The following is a 17919-nucleotide window of genomic DNA, read 5'->3' on the forward strand; positions in this document are numbered from 1 at the left end:
TTCAGACCCCTGAGATGGGGCTTGCCAAAGCAGAACATCTGAAATCTCATGCTTTGTTTTTAAAATTCATGCAACAAATAGTGCCATGTTTGTGAAATGACAAATGTTCAGGATTATTCACTGCAGCAGTGTTTTTAACAACAAAAGATTAAAAACAACCCAAATGTACATCAACAGGAAAGTGAATATATTATAGTATAGGCATATAGCAGAATATATTTTACAGCTGTTAAAACGAAGAATGGGAACATTCTCTAATATTAACATGGGAAAAGCTCCAAGATATTGTGGCACGTGAAAAAAGCATGAAACAGGACTGTGTAAAATGTGAGTTTTTATCACAAAGGGCAAAAATAAGAATTCCAGAGTTGCTTACATATGCATATGGCAACTCTGGAAAAATCCATAGGAAATTCTTAACAGTGGTTACCTTTTGGGGAAGAGGATGGGAACTCAGAAAAAGGAGGACAGGGATGAGAAGAGACTTTGAACAGTATATCTTTTTATATTTTTTAAGCCATATGAATGTGTAACCTATTAAAATTATATTAAACATTTAAAAATCATGTAAATTTTTCACTCTGTGATATATTCACATCTGGCCTAATTTTTTTAAAATACCCATACATTAAACGATATCCATATTTAAATTCCTGCTTGCTGGATCATCTGGACATCATATACATGGTTTAGTGTGAAAGACATGGGTTTAGGCCATTTAAAACTTGTTTGAACATATAGCCTTCATTCCATTTGAAGAACCAACCTCAACACAAAAAAAATCTGGAACCTCTACTAAAAAATGCTTGCTTAACAGTTTGGGACTTTTATCTATAAGCTGGGGTTAGAACTCTGATGCGCAAAATCAGTACTAACTTACTTTTGGAAGTGACCACACAGAAAGTGGCACAATACCAAAATGGCAACCCCAAGTGTGAAGCATCAGAGATTTCTACCCATTCTTCCATGACAGAGTGTTCAAGGGCAAGGCAAACCCCAAGGGCAAACCTCTGCTTTACAGCCCAAAGTAAGTGGAATTTCAAACTCTCCAACTATTTTCAACACATTTTTAAAAGCTTGGTGATTATTTAAAAAATAGGAATAATCAGTCTTGCTTAAGCCAAAAAATGTCCTATTATACTTCCTGAATAAAAAAAATAACAATTAAGCTTCTTTTGGTTATACTTTCATAGCACTTTTATTAAAATGCTTTTTATATATGTGAAAAAAACATGTGCCATTTATTTATATTAAAGATATGGTCCAATAAATAAATAAAATACAACACAGACATAACTCTAACAGAACAAGCAAATGCAGTATGACTAATGTCGATAAAACATACTATAGGCACCTGCATTTTATGCCCTGAAAGATATTCTGAGGACAAGTTTTGTATCCTCGTTTACTTCCTAAGAGTGGTTTAATAAACCAACAGTGCCATAAATGTCTCCGAAATTCTCTTAAACTGAAGTTTTATTTCTAGGCGTAAATAAGGCCAGAATTAAAAAGACAAACAGTGTGAACAGATGAACCAATACAGCACAACCAGCAGGGAGTCATTTGTTACTGCTTTCATCGATTCTGAATCCGTTTCAGAAGGCTGTTCTCTCTGGAATCCCTTCAGAGAAACAAACAGGCAGTGGCGACCGCATGGACTTCAGACTCTAGTACAATCTCCTGATGATCTGCTGGATATTCATAAGTGGCAGAATGATTCCACCTTGAGGTTTTAGGTTTTATTTCGGTTGTAATAATGAGTTATGAATAATTGATCACTGGGTAATAAATTATTCAGGCAGGCACACAGTTTCCAAGGAATCCTGGAGTGAGCCTAGCTAATGGCATAACAGAAGCCAGCAGCAGCTGCCAAGGGGACACCCCACAATTACCCCACGCTGCAGAGGCATGGGTATAGTTAGTGCCTCTCAGTATGGGCTTTTCAACGAGGGGCCATATTAATGCCTTCTGAATTTTTATAAAGTAGAAATCCCCACAGGGTACTCTAGTGTCTGTCTAAGTGCGGTTATGAAATACTGAGCCCTGACTTCTTCATCCATCAAAGAAGGATATTTGTTATCAGCCGAGTACAACCTTTGTTACTGAAACTAGTGTTGAAAAAAAAACACTGTAAAATCAAGAATGTATTCTACACACACACGCGTGCACGCGCACACTTCTGTGTATACATATACATATATATCGTTTCCATGTGTGTGTATGTGTATACAGACATACATCCACACAGAGGTTTTAAGATTATGCCAGGCTAGCACAATAATGCCAATATAAGCTTTACCTTGAGGAAATTATCTGTTTTTCTCAGTTTTCAAAAACTTTTGAACGTAACTCATGCTTATGAGCTCAAAACTCAACTTTTTTAAAGGCTTACTAAAAGTCTCCTTCAGATACGCAGCAAGTCCCATCCATATCAAATACCCAAATGCTTTACTTCCCTAAGTATTGGTTTTTCTAATAATTTTTACTTTGTTATATTAGTCACCATACAGTACATCCCCAGTTTTTGATGCAATGTTACTTCCCTAAGTATTGTTAAACACATCTGTCATTGATCCTTCTTATAATTTTCCTTTGTAAAACAATTCTAAAAATAATAAAACTACCCATTAGAGCTCAATAATCATAGTACTGAAATATCTTTGACAGAGAACATGAGTTAAAGGCAGCTGATACGGCAAATCCAATTTCCTAAAACGTAGACTGGCTGATCTTGCCCCCAAATCCACAGTATCTGCATTTGTGCGAGGCCAATGAGATGGCAGAGAAGGGAGTGACGCAATGGAGGGCTATTGGACCAAAAATCTTCCTCAGATTTTCCCTGAGGGAAGGCAGGGAACCTAATGAGGTTTTTAAGGGTTTCTCCAAACTACAAGAAAAGTGGAAACGTCCATCAAGATTTAATGAAAATGCTGAGTGGCCCACCATACATGGGAGAAGTTGAGGGAGCTAATGCCCAAACACATTCTTTTTAAAAAATTTTTAACTTAAATTCAATTTAGGTAACATATACTAAAGGTAATACATATTATTAAGTAATACATATTACTAAAATCTCAGAGGTAGAATTTAGTGATTCATCAGGTGCATATAACACCCAGACACATTCTAATCAAAGCTTCAATATTCCAAATTTTCCACTCGTAGAAATTGGGAAACCTAGGACACATGGCAAGAGGATCAACATACAATTAAAACTTCCTTCCTCACTTGCTCAATAAAGGTCATGAAAAGCAAAGCCTGTAATTTTTCTCTGAACTAAAAACAAGAAAATTGACTGGTCTGAACCCAAAGATTAGAAAGCCACATTCAGCTAAACTATCCAATTTCACAATGATTATCACTAGCAATTGCAAAATCAACCAGTTTAACAATCTTAGAGGCTTTCATATATCATAGTCCAGGGTTTACATTTCTAAACACGTTTATTAAGGTAAAATTGATATATAGTATACTACACATATTTAAAGTATTTAATTTGATAAATTTTGACATATGGATATGCCCATGAGACCATCTCCACAATCATGATAACGAGCATGCCATCATCCCCAAAAGTTTCCTCATGCCCAGGGTTTGCTTTTTCAATAACTAAAACTTCAGGTGGGTTTTTCACATATTACTAAATAAGAGCACTGCTGTACCAAGTATGTTCTACAGCATTCAAAGGTTTCATAACTGTTCATTCATACTTATAAGTGTCAGGTAATAGGGGCCACGAAAGCAGCTGAGAAATAAAAAGGGACTGTGTTCTTGTTAAAGTATGGAATGGAAACTCAGTTTCACGGTATCTTAAAGCAATGAATGTCATATAATATTAACTGCTTATTTTTAATACTACATGAAATTATTTACATGATACATAATTAGTGTAGCACACAAGCTACTTTGAGGACTTTGTGGTGTCAATTATGTCTATTTCCCATATAAATATAAATTTACAAATCACTAGTTCCAAAAACTAAGCTTAGCAATAACTGGCCAAGAAACTAATAGTAACATAAAGGTTGTTTTTCTCCCTCGTTGACTTTTAAGTCATGCACATCACTCTAAATTCACTATTTAGAAATGGATGTCATGACAACTCAACTTTTTCCCCAGGAAAATTGGCTCAAGAGTAATAAACTAATAAACCCAGAAACTAATTTTAATCTGAGAGCTTTCCACCTTCTCATTTCTTTGACATTTACATTATAGGTGTATCTCATTCCAAGTTCTTTAAAGGTGGATGATAATCACAATTTGAATTTTCAGTTCAAAATAGTTATAAGGGTGGGCGCTAGCCAAAATTGCCCACAAGTTAATGCATGTGTCAAAAAACTGAGAAAAAAAGATGCCTCCCTCAGCTGATCCGGCTGGAGTAAGTGATAGATACAGGGGAACCACCTGCCATATGTCAGGCAGAGTGCTGGGCAGCTTGACTCACCAAAAGCTATTGGAGAAAAAAGTCTCACAAGAAGTCTGCTTGAAAAGAACCAAAAACAAGAAGGGCTAGTTATAGATTATACTTAAGGGTGTCATGCTTGCTTTGGGTCAAGAAATTAAAGTAGAGATTAAATATTGAAAAATATTCTGAAACCAACCCTGGGTTTGGTTACTGAGGTTCCTCTGGAATCCATTAAAAATCAGCTCATCTCTCTGAAAAAAGTCCATTTTTGATTAGGGGGAAAAAGTTGCGCTATACTATACACATAAAGTTTGTCCTTGCATATTACTCACTCATCCTTAAAGTATTTTACTTATTGGGGATGTCTGCATGGCTCAGTTGATTAAGCGTCTGCCTTCAGCTCAGGTCATGATCCCAGAGTCCTGGGATCAAGCCCCACATCGGGCTCCTTGCTCAGTGGGGAGCCTGCTTCTCCCTCTGCCTGCTATTCCCCCCTGCTTGTGTCCTCCCTCCCTCTCCCCCTCTCTCTGATAAATAAATAAAATCTTTTAAAAAAATTTCACTTATTGAATAAATGAGACAATATAACATTTAAAATAGGAGGCTTACACAAATCTTTTATTTTAAAAATTTGGGGTAGTCAACAATGTAAAGGGACCAGCATATCCAGTCACATTTTTAAATTATTATTTACCAAAATAACTTAGATATCCCCCCATCTCATACATTTAAATAAATAATATTCCTTATTTCCTAGGCTATTATTCAGTTGGCAAAACCATTAGCTTCCCTGCTCACAAATCCAACAAAACATCAGAAGAACAGAGTGGGATAAGCAAAGAATTTAAGCAGTCTAAAAATCTAATAAATATACCACAGTAATTTGCCTACACTCTTTTCCTGTCAATAATCTATCTGTGGTATTTTCAATAATTCACTTTTATTTTCTTTCAAATAATAGCAATGCAAGGAAAAAAGCATTTTAAAAAAGGCTTTTTGTGTGCTGTTGTTTTCTTTCTAAATTCTTCTTGGTGATTCAGTCTTCAAAGCAGGCTTTTTTTGGCCCCCTGCCCAAGCCAAAATGAAACTGAGGGGTTCCCTGCAACCTACTTATCCTAAAATATTTTATTTATTAGTCATCTCTCATTGGAAAATATTAAAAACCAGAAAAGAAGCTCATGGCTTCTTTTATGCTAATACATGCAACAAAGCAGCCTCAGGAAAATGTAAATCATTTACCCCAAAATGTTGGCTTCATTACCATGATTGAGATAAGTCAAAGTAACTGTGCACCCTTGCATTTTATTCTCTGTTTTTCCTTTCTATCTCTCAAACCTTAAATGTTGTAAGACGGCCAGACGCTCAGGGGCTTGACTTTAGTACAGAGAACTGGCAAAGCCAAAGTGAAGTCCAAGTTCAAATGAGCCCTTACCACATTTACCTAAGAGGAACGGATGCACGAGATCCTCCAGAACACGAGCTGTTTTACAAGAAATTTTAATATGCTTTCATATTACAATCTCTCTTAAAAGTTCAACGATTTTAAGGGAAAAAGACCTGATCACTACAATGAAAACTGTTTCCTCACAGGGCAAAATGGAAAGGAATCCATTATTTCCTCCAAATTGTTTTCATAACTCCACTGCATAACCACTGAATCCTATTAAACTAGCTCAGCCTACTCAATAACGTGGTCCTCCCAACACAGATACCCACTGGGGAGAACGCCTGGTCATAATACAGAAATAATAGCTTTAATAAGAGTACATAAAATGGGCTCAAAGTTGGACTCATTAAATCTACTAATGTTTTGTTTATAATGAGTCAAAAACTGAAAATAAGGATATGTTAAAATGATTAAATCACACAGAAATCCAAAAATAGGTGTTAGTACGTGCGATATATAAGCACTAGCTTTGCTGAAGGCTACCAGCTATTAAATAGCAGAAAATTACTCTCACATTCTGAGTCACTGGAAGCTTGTTTCAAATATTATAAAATATCTATGCATTCTGGTAAGACCTACTACTCATTTTTAATTATTTTTTTGACACTGTCAGGCTACGATAATCAATTTATTAATTCACTAAGAGGAAAAATGTCCTTTTTTATAAACAGTGAACACTTATACACAGAGAGAAAGGCTTTTCAAGTTCACTCCATACAATATGAAAACTGATTTCTCTACTTCTCACTGTGTCAAAAATAAATTTGAAAATGGATGAAGTCCTTTTTTTTTCTAATTACAACTCAGCATGTCAGCAAATGTGGTCATAATTCATAACTGACCCAAATATGCTTCAGTTGAATGGCACAGAATGCCCATCACTTCTCAGTGACTGAAGCTTGGTTCTTCATTAGTTTTCCAGGGTTATACCACTGTCGGGAAGGATATGCTGGAACAATCATACTAAATCTCTGAGCATGCTAAAAGGTACAATACTTTTTTTACTTCTACTTCAAAAAGGTTACCAGAGTCAACATATCCAACAAGAGGGAACGAACTGGTATCAATGCCACATGGTGGACTATTGTGCGCGCATTTAAAATGACACTTTTTTAAAAGTACTTAATAACATGGGAAAATACCTATATGTTAGTGCTTCAAAAAAAAAAGATCCAAAATTATGCATAAACTGAATGGGGAACTGTTTTCCCACCCTTTTGTCTAGTGTAGTGGTCCTTAAAGTATAGTCTGCAGGCCAGCAGCAAAAGCTGGTAGAGATGCAAATTTTCAGGCCCCACCCAGACTTGCTAAATCAGAAACTCTGGGAGTAGAGCCCAGCAATCTGCATTTTAACAGCCCTCCAGGCAATTCTGATGCCGGGAAACAGAGAAAACCACTGGCTGGTTCGTAATTGTCCTTCAGGTCTCTGCGGAAACAATACATTCTCAAGAAGCCCTGCCTCACCCAGCACCACGCTGCCGGCTTCCATGGGTCCGTCACACCTCACAGCAACCAAGACTTTCCTTTCACAATGGATATGACAGCTTATAATTACTTTTACTCTTATGATTACACAATTAGTGTTCTTCTCGCTCACCAGCCCAGATATTCTAAATCCTAGCTGCACATTCAAATCACCTGGAAGCTCTCAAAAATCCAGATGCCTGGGGTGTGGCCCAAATAAAACAAGATACTGGGGTATGACTTGAACATGTGTTTTTAAAATACTGTGATTCCATTCTTTGGCCAAGGTTGAGAACCACCAGACTGCTTGAAGAGCAGTTGATCAGCAAATACTGATCAACGGTCGTTGAACGAACATGTGGAGTATTTTACTTTCATTTACTCTGTGGGTGTTCTTACACATGGTACATCTTACACATGGTACATCTTACACATGGCACAAAATTCCAAATGTACAAAAAGGGTTTTCAGTGAAAAGTAAGTCTCCTTCACTCTCATCTCTGAGGCAACCACTGTGACCAATGCCATATGCTTCTTTAGAAGAGTGAATAAATATTTGTCAACACACAGAAAGAAGACCAGAGATGGGTGGCAGGATTACAGATTATTCTCCCGCTTTATGCACACCTGCACTTTTTATAAAACATATGCACATTACTTTCATTACAGGAAAAGGAGGTACCCTAAATGTATATTCATCCAGAGCTATTCAGAAGATACACCCTGGGTCTGACAGTTCTGAGAAAAATGGTCACTTTGGAACGATGTTCTCTGTCATGAGGAAGAGATCCTTTATTTGGCTTAAGCAAATAGTCTAATTATTCCCCCTACTTTGTTTTGGTTATATTTTCACCTCTGATTAGACATTCAGCTTCTCCAGAACTCGCAACAGAAAATGGTGGAAGGGAACACGAAAAGAGATACTATTCATTCTAGGCCCTGAATTTAAAAAATGGCATCATGGGCGCCTGGTGGCTCAGTAGGTTAAGTGTCTACCTTTGGCTCAAGTCATGATCCCAGCATTCTGGGATCGAGCCCTGCATTGGGCTCCCTGCTCAGCAGGAAGCCTGCTTCTCCCACTCCGTCTGCCTGCCATTCCCCCTGCTTGTGCTCTCTCTGTCAAATAAATAAATAAAATCTTTTTTAAAAAATGGCATCATGATTTACAGATCTGTCTTGTCTGAATTTAGTTAACACGAGCCCCTACCAACACTGACATCTCTAGGTATATTAAGATGAAAAGCTGAAGACTGGATCCTAGTGTGGTGCTTTAATGATGGCTTGTCCTTCAAAGATCCTGACCCCCTCAGCTCCAGCCTCATTGATGACTGTATCTCAACAGAACATTCTGGAACTGGGACATAAGTCTAAGATGCTCTTAGGAGAGACTGGGCTTAGGAGAGCTATCTGACAATAATGGACCCAGACTGTTGTGGGGTTTTATTTATTTTTATTACTGTTGTTGCCTCTTTGTGACTTTTCACCTTCCTTACTCTTAGGGTCTAGGGACCTCTCCCCACTGCTGTCAGTGTAACTAATTCTAGCAGCAATTCTTAGCCCCCTCTCCTCCATTCTGTTTCTGTGGCTGGGTAGGAAATCCGCCCATTAGGACTTTTAAAAATCTGCTCTACCACGGGCCCAAAAGCTCTCCCAGGAGGCAAGGGCCCGGGTTTGAAGACATTTCTCTAAGGACTTGGTAACTCTTCCCATTTAACTCCAGTCCTTATCTCATTCTGTAGACATTTGATACTAGGAAGAAATGCTCTGTGGAGAGAGAAAGTATTTCCATGTTAACCATGCTGACCATACTTAGGCAAAGGCCAGTGTATACATACACAGTTAAAGAAGGAAATATTTGGATATTTACATGGACAGGACCAAGGGAGAAAAAATGAGAGATCTTGGATAATGCATAGAAACTAGTCAAATAAAGACAATAGGTAGCTAGGAAGGGATCTGGACAGTGGCCAACATCTCTGAGAGCAACCCGCCACACACACGTTTAAACATTATACTGTTGGCTAGTTGTTTTATGTATGTTCATTGTATATTTCTTCTAGACTGGAAGCTCCTGAGGGCCAAGCCTTAGCTGCTATTGCTTCGGTTTCCTCACTGGTACTTAGTACAAAGTAAAGGTTTAATACATTAATACTTATTAGCTGACAAACTAAAAGACTACAGCACAAAATCAACTCTAAATAATAATGTCACTGTATTTTAAGTTGATGAAATATAAAACACCATTATAACCAGAATTCTGTGCTGATAAGATAAATGTTGAAATTCATTGCAACTGTGGCCATGATTAATCATGTATTAAGTAATCATGTACAAGTTTAATCATGTGTCTTAGGGTATGCCTACGTCCTCAACATCTCTTTTCTATTACTATGCTAAGGGCCAAAGAACTTCTTAGCTTATCCAACTCTGTGGGTTTGCTTTAAAAAAAGGTCTGACAGCTTAACAAAAATATAAAATTATGAAGTAGAATTAGAACAATATTTACGAATATAAGTTAACATTATCATATCCTCACAATCATTAGACCAGAGTTTCTATAATTATGAAAGAAAATATTCCCAAATATTGTTTTATAAATTTCATGATGAAGAATGGCATAGAAAAACCTCTATGCCATTCAATACTCATTTTAAGTCTAATTTTATTCTACTATGATAACTAAAAAAGGAATGCCAGATTTTCATGCCAAAAAGAAAACTCTCCCCAAACACACATTAACCAAATGTCATGACTATAGCTTTTTTCTAATTCCATAGCTAACGCAGAAAGTCAATAAAAATATAAAGGAATGTGTATTTGTATTGTAATTAAAATGCACAAATTCACAGTATATGAAAAATGTCAATGGTAGAGTGATGCCCCCAAGTGGCAGAATGATAAATTGCAATACTTTGATGGAAAAGAATAGCTACTCCTTTTTGTTAAGTTCTTTGATTAAAAGTGCATATTACATAAACCTAGATATCACATGGGCTATTAATAAGTGTACTATGGACTATCTCAGACTCATGGTAAATCCAAGTCACTCTTTTAACTAGGGATACCAAGAGATAGTCTGGTATATAAGCTTATGATATACTTTCCTTATAATCTCGAAAGATTAGGTGTGTGTGTCTGCAGAACAATGGAGTCAGATCTACTGTGATATATTAAGGGAACAGCATTCAAAACATTATAGAAATCTTTTTAGAAAGTATTATTTTCTACCCATCTCTGACATTAACCAATTCCCTATGTTTATGGCCTAGCATGTAAAGCACAATTTAAAACCTTATATAATCAAATTGCTTGGCGAATGGGTGGTACTAATTAATGTGCTTTGCTCACAAACTGAAGAGTCAATTGTCAACACTCTGGGGAAAGAATCTAAAAAAATACGAGTTTAGTTTTCTGCCTCTGTACATGTATTAAACATAATCACTGACGAGTTGCTCTCTTATGTAGCTGAAAGGTCAACATTCTGAGGATCAATTGCTTTTGGACAGTCATAGAGATTAAAAAAAAAAGAAAGAGAGATGACAACAGAATTGCTACAATCTCAAAAAAGATCCTTGAATAAGATTTTAAAATCACATGTCTGAGATCAGATTGCTTTGAGGGATTTCTCTCTTAAAAGTATAATGCAAAAGAAAAACTTCCATTTAACAGAGAGTGCCAATTGCAGTTATTGGGTGGTGACTAGATAAAAGTTTTATTAGGCTTCCTTTAATTATTCCTTTAACTTGGGTTATTTACAAATAAGATGAATCTCAACTGCTATGAATGATATCCATAAGGTAATATGATAATATTCTATATTTTACACATCTATTTACAAATGAATTTATACCTATTTATAAATATATCTTATATTTATATATTATATATTCTTTATTATATAATATCTCTTTATCTTGATATTTTATACATATAGATAGATAGATATCTTATTTAACCCTATTACAATCCTATGAAGTATTATATCCATTTTACAGATAAGAAAACTGAAGCTCAGGGGCGCCTGGGTGGCACAGCGGTTAAGCGTCTGCCTTCAGCTCAGGGCGTGATCCTGGCGTTATGGGATCGAGCCCCACATCCGGCTCTTCCACTATGAGCCTGCTTCTTCCTCTCCCACTCCCCCTGCTTGTGTTCCCTCTCTCTCTGGCTGTCTCTATCTCTGTCGAATAAATAAATAAAATCTTAAAAAAAAAAAAAAGAAAACTGAAGCTCAGATTAGGAAACTGCATAACCTTAATCTTATAGCTAAGAACAAGACTGGCTTTACATCTTGACCTGTTCACTTCCAAAGCCTGTGGTCTTAACTGTGACAAGTTACAGCCTTCCTTCTAGCATTCTAGGATTTTGTGAGTAGCCATAGCCATGATTCCTCACGATTTTAGCAGAGAGTTCTAAAATCAATTGATCTAAAATCAAATGTCTACGAAGACAGGCGGGTAGTAGAAGGTGTGATACAGCTGTGTATAAGAGACAGTGAAGAGTGGCAGCACATGGAGAATTAAAGAGCACAGGGTCTAACTAAAGGGGGCAGCTGCTACCCACCTCCAGCCCATATGTTAGCAAATGTCACCAAATCTTTTGGTTTGTTTTCTTCTCCAAGAGAAATGAAAAGCTCGATTTTTATGAGACTGCCCATTTTTAAACACTGGCAACTAATTTAGACTAAAAAAGAAACACTATTCAATAGGCCAAACAAAAAACATCTGAAGGCTGAATGTAGCCTGTATGCAATATGTTGAAGAGATTCTGATGATGAATGATTCTTTTTCAAGAGATTCTACACTAGATTTTCTGGTATCAAATAATTTGTCAATTATCCTCACTATTGGATTCATTCCACACACCTAGGCTTCAACTGCCATATTCGGCTCAAGTTAGGTGTTTTCAGACCAGTAGCGCTAGTACAGGAAAAGTTATTGACAAATCACTTCCCAACCAACCAGCCCCTTCCTCTCTCACTTCTCTCTCCCTGCACCCAACACCTACACACTTTACTCACCCATCATCTCAAGTCTAAAGCTTTCAAGTCTGGTCTTCATATATATTATTTTACATCCCTTTGTTCAACTTTTTAGCCCTCCTGTGAATTCTCATAAAATTCTTCACATTCCTCACTCACTAAAAAAACCAAAATTGGATATAGTCTTTATGACCAGGGATAGAAGCAGAAAAATGTTCACCTTTAGCCCTGAAGGCTGATTTATAGCCTGCATAGTTTCGATAAGGATCAAATACATACTGATTGCTACATTCTTTCCTTTTTTTTTTTAAAGATTTTATTTATTTATTTGACACAGAGAGAGACAGCCAGCAAGAGAGGGTACATAGGCAGGGGGAGTGGGAGAGGAAGAAGCAGACTCCCAGAGGAGGAGCCCGATGTGGGGCTCGATCCCAGAACGCTGGGATCACGCCCTGAGCCCAAGGCAGACGCTTAACGACTGAGCAACCCAGGCGCCCCTGATTGCTACATTCTTAAAGGGTCTCATGACTGCCTGTATATCTCATTGATAATTAATATCAAGCTGAATGATAAGCACCAGAGAAATCTTGCAAAAGTAGTTTTACAAGTAAAAATTTGAAGAAAACATTTATTATCTAATACTCCCTGCACGTCTCCTTGCCCCTTGAACATTAACCATATAACCACCAGCTTCATACAGCAGAAGTGCAGCTCTTTCTGCCCATGGGTCCTATCACTGTGCTATAATAAAAGCACTTTTTTGCACCAAAAATGTCCCAAGAATTCTTTCTTGACTGTTTGCTCACGGCCCCACATCATTTACAATGTGATTTTTAGAAATTCTGGGTCAGATTTAGGTCTTACTCTCAATGTTTCCATAAAGGTACTCTAGTAATTTTCAGAAATTTATCATCCTGTTCTACATGGCTGGAATCATACCTCTAGAATTTATGGAAAAGAATTCTTTTTGAGAGGAGTCATGAAGCATGCTCTTAGGACACCAGAAAAGTGCCTGCACTGTCACCATTCTTCATGTAGGAATTTATTGAAAACTATGAATTCTAGATAATTACTTTTTAAAATTCTGGACATAGAGACCATTTAAAAAGTTGATTGAAAATAAAATAGTAGTATCAATATTTAACTTTATAATTCCTACTTAGTATTAAAAAGTGGAAAATATTTATCACATTGGTTTTTAAATACAATGGGCAAAAACTGAAAGAATTTACAGTAGTCTCAAAACCTCTGAAAAAAAGAATAGATTATGCGATAGAAGTTCAGGACTGATGTCATGGGTCATTCTTCTTTCTGCTCTTTTTCTTGTGTTTCTGATGTACAACTTTCTCATCTGAACTTCAATTCCAACTAATTTTTCACTGTAGCAAATTCAAACAACTTCAAGCTAGAAGTAACAGACATACCATCCAACAGCATTTTGAGTTTTCTCTACCATGAAAGTTTAAGGGTCTGATCAAAATCAAAGAAAAGGAAATAACAAGAGGGTCCTCAATATTATTAAGCTAATTTTAGATGGGAGCCCCTGATTGGTTTAAATGTCTAATTTGAGAGCTGTATGACTACAGACTGAAAAATTCCTTCATAGAAGCCAAAAAAATTAATACCATATTTCCCTTAGTACACCCTATTCACCTCAAGTGTGAATTACCATTTATTTGCATTTCATAACATTTCTAAAATTGCCATCATTATAAACAATTCTTACTTTCTCATTCAAGAAGTCCCAATCAAGTTAAGTGGAAGCAATGTTGTAATTGAGACTCTGGTATGCATAAAAATGATATTTTCACTTCATCTACCCCGTGTTCCTTTTCTAGGTCATTTGGGTACTTCACTCACCTGCTGAAATGCCTTTAAAAATCTTGTCTGAAGACACCATTCAAGAAGCTTTTCTACCGCTTACTAAATTCTTAGAATCTTAAATGCAAAGAGCAAATGGTACTCCATGTTCTTAATCAGCTAAGAGCTACGCAAACAAGGCAGCTAACTCAAAATCTGTATGAAGTATTTTTACTTACAATTCCTCTCCTTGTTTTGCTTTCTTGTCTGAAACCAGATAGACAGTTCCAAAACTTCCACTACCAAGTTTTTCTTGAAGCACATATCTTCTTGCAATCAAGGTCTTTGGATAAGCAGAAATGGCTATTGATCCATTCGGACACTTAGCAGCCTCTTGGAATTTCAGCATTGCTCCAAACAAGAGAGAACTGGTTTATTTGTTTATAGAAATTTAACATTCAAGTCTCCTAGAAAATGGCCAAATTCATCCACGTAGTGTTGGTCAATCCCTTAAAAGTGAAAAGACCAGAGATCAGTTGTAAAGAATGCTGAATTATTCCTTACAATAAGTGTAAGTTTTTGACATTGATACCTGCACCTTGAATAGTGGATTCAATGACACCATTTAATGACTTGAGAGAAAAATGTGAAAAGGTAGTGATAATGGCAGATTCTAGTAGAAGACAGTCGTTCGCAAGAAGAGAGCCTTTCCTCATACATCTAAATATGGCAAAAATGAATTACAGTTAAACAATCCGTTTAAGATTTATACTCCCCACCTATTTAAAAAATCCAAATGTAAGAACATTATAATTTCCTTAAATCTATACATTTGCTTCAATCTTTTTGTAATTCTTCCCCCCTTATGTCTGTTTTGATTAACAAATAGTGAGTTAGGATTAAACTAGAAATTTGCATAGAATTTTTTTCTGTAGACGTTAAACCATGGTATTTCCATTTATTAGAATAGATGCGAAGAGGAAGAAAGACTTCAGAATAAATTTTTTCCCATCCTAAAAAATTCTGGTCCAGTTTCTGAAGTTATTATACACACTGTGTATAGAGTAATCTCTCTGGATTGAAAACAAGAAGAGTCACAAATGCAGATCAAACCACAAATTGTATTTTAATGATAGCTGAATATAAATGTGTTATAATTCCTCAAGGAACTATAAACGTACAGCAGGATTATGAAAAGTAGGACTGTTTCATATGAGTGTATGCCCAGTAAAATCACTTTTATTTCATCAACATGTAAAATATTTCGTTAGTTATCATGAAAAGTGGGTTTTGTTTAAAATCTATGAAAACATGATTTTAAATTGAAGACTGTCTATGCCTTGGAGTCAAGTTTCCATATTCAACTATTCCAAAGTTGTAAGACAAAAACTTATTGTGTATAATGGTAAAAGAAGATGCTATCTGTGTAGTTCGGGGTGCATGACCAACACGCTTCACATGGCTATGACAATTACAAAAATCCTCAGATTAGAACATAAACAGTAAATGTCCCTTTACAGCATTTTTCTTCTTGAAATAATGCATTAGGGGCGCCTGGGTGGCACAGCGGTTGAGCGTCTGCCTTCAGCTCAGGGTGTGATCCCGGCGATCCGGGATCGAGCCCCACATCAGGCTCTTCCGCTATGAGCCTGCTTCTTCCTCGCCCACTCCCCCTGCTTGTGTTCCCTCTCTCGCTGGCTGTCTCTATCTCTGTTGAATAAATAAAATCTTAAAAAAAAAAAAAAAAAAAGAAATAATGCATTAATTAGCTAAGTTTTATCTGATGTCAGTGAGAAGTATTCTAGTAATCAGCTTTATTTATTTATTTTTAAAGATTTTATTTATTTATTTGACAGAGAAAGACAGCCAGCGAGAGAGGGAACACAAGCAGGGGGAGTGGGAGAGGAAGAAGCAGGCTCCCAGCAGAGCCGCCTAATGGGGGGCTCGATCCCAGAATGCTGGGATCACGCCCTGAGCCCAAGGCAGACGCTTAACAACTGCGCCACCCAGGCGCCCCTCTAGCAATTAGCTTTAAAAAAAAAATTAAAGAGGGGTGCCTCGCTAGTTCAGTCAGTAGAGCATGCCACTCTTGATCTGGGGGTTGTGGGTTTGAGCCCATGTTGGGTATGGAGATTATTCAAAAGTAAAATCTTAAAAAAAAATAAAAAGGGGGGGGGGAGAAACCAAATCATCTGGTGGTTGTGCGCTCATACTAAAACATTAGCATTGGGATGGAACTTCAGAGCTGGGGCCCATACATCAAAATCCCTGAATAAATAAAAAATTATGTCAGATTATCAAGATCACAGAAAATATTAGTGACAGCTACTACTAAAAAAAACAACTGGGGGCACCTGAGTGGCACAGCGGTTAAGCGTCTGCCTTCGGCTCAGGGCATGATCCTGGCGTTATGGGATCGAGCCCCACGTCAGGCTCCTCTGCTATGAGCCTGCTTCTTCCTCTCCCACTCCCCCTGCTTGTGTTCCCTCTCTCGCTGGCTGGCTCTATCTCTGTCAAATAAATAAATAAATAAAATCTTTAAAAAAAAAACAACTGGAGAGCAGGCCTCCAGATGTGTATTTTGTTTGCTTTCTGTGTTCCCATAAAAGTGCTACTTTCTGGCCAAATTAATGTATTAAGAAGAATATATGGACTCACTGCCTTTTCAACTGAAAAGAACCCTTCCGATCACCCAGTAATTCTCCTTATTTTAGGGATGAGATAAAGGTCCCTGTTTAGTGAAGGACAGAATAGTTTTAAGAAGTCCAATTTCCCAGTGGCTCCTATTTGTAAATGAACTTTTAAGCCCAGCAATGTCGTCTAAGCAGTCTGGCCAGGCCCGCGAGTACGTTGGGACTAGGTTCCCAGACTTAGCCCCGCCACCTCCTTCCCCAGTCCACCTTTAGGCCATCGATTCCATTAATCTTCTCTGTGAAACCACAGGGGCACCCTAGTAGGTCCCCTGCCATCTAGATTCCAGAATTATCTGTTCGTTTGTCAACGTTCCCTCGCCCAAACCTCATGAAGGTTGTGAATCAAGTTGAGTGCCAAAAACACACCTTCTGTATCGCTGTATACTTGTCTCCTGTCATAGAGTAGGTGTTCAATAAATTTTGTTACGGCAAACAAGCGTCCAGCAGACCGACTGCTGCCCAAGGGAGGGGGAAAAAAAGTGCGTGGTGAGAGGAGGAAAGAGAAGATTTAGAAAGTTGCGTGGGAACCGGGCACCGTAAGATAAGTGAGAGATTACCTCCTTCTGCAAACCGACCCTTAGAGGTAAAACCAGCCCGGCTGCGGGCAAAAGGCAAGGGAAGAAGAGTGTTCATCACAGGTTGAAGTCAAGTAGTTCTCTTCCCTGGTAGTAATAAATGAGAGGAAGCAGATTTGACACCAGGTTCTGCTAAAGTAGAACGCTAACCTTAAAGGCAAACCTTAACCTTAAGGTCAAACGAACATTCCTTCCCTCAACTTCTTTTTTAAAAATTACATTTTCGCAGAGCGGGAGGAGACGCCGGCAACACTGATTCTCCGGAGCCTGGAGCAAATCCGGGAGGAAAGGAGCTGAGGGAAGTGAAGAGGTCGCGGGCCCACGGATGCGGATTCCGGCTGGGGCAGCCTGAAGCCACCACCTTCCCGGCGAGCCCCGAGGAGCGCCCTTCGCCTTTCGCATACCTTTAGGTGTCGAGGGCGGAGGAGCGGCGGCGCCCACAGTCCCACCCGTAATTGGGACGTATGTTGGGCAGCTCTCACGTAGGTGCAGCCGCACCGCCGAGCTCCGGGACCTCCCGGCCCTGCTGTTGGGCACCGTTGCCAGGGAGACAGCGT

The 17919-nt window shown here is 37.9% G+C and overlaps 1 protein-coding gene across 4 annotated transcripts in view; it reads right to left on the bottom strand.

Moving 5' to 3' along the window:
* NEK11 (NIMA related kinase 11) overlaps positions 1-17918 on the bottom strand; it is a 245475-nt gene extending 227557 nt beyond the window's left edge. For 2 of the 4 annotated variants that reach the window (XM_040636821.1, XM_040636818.1), the window contains exons 1-2: positions 17767-17918; positions 14334-14603 (exon numbers count right to left, since the gene is read on the bottom strand). In XM_040636821.1, the coding sequence (XP_040492755.1) occupies positions 14334-14503 (170 nt within the window). In that variant the 5' untranslated portion in view covers positions 14504-14603; positions 17767-17918. The other 2 variants (XM_040636819.1, XM_040636820.1) reach the window with 2 other exon arrangements.
* Between the last annotated feature and the right edge of the window lies 1 nt (position 17919).

Source organism: Ursus maritimus, unplaced genomic scaffold (assembly GCF_017311325.1).
Source record: "Ursus maritimus isolate PB19 unplaced genomic scaffold, ASM1731132v1 scaffold_20, whole genome shotgun sequence".
NCBI classification, from domain to species: domain Eukaryota; kingdom Metazoa; phylum Chordata; class Mammalia; order Carnivora; family Ursidae; genus Ursus; species Ursus maritimus.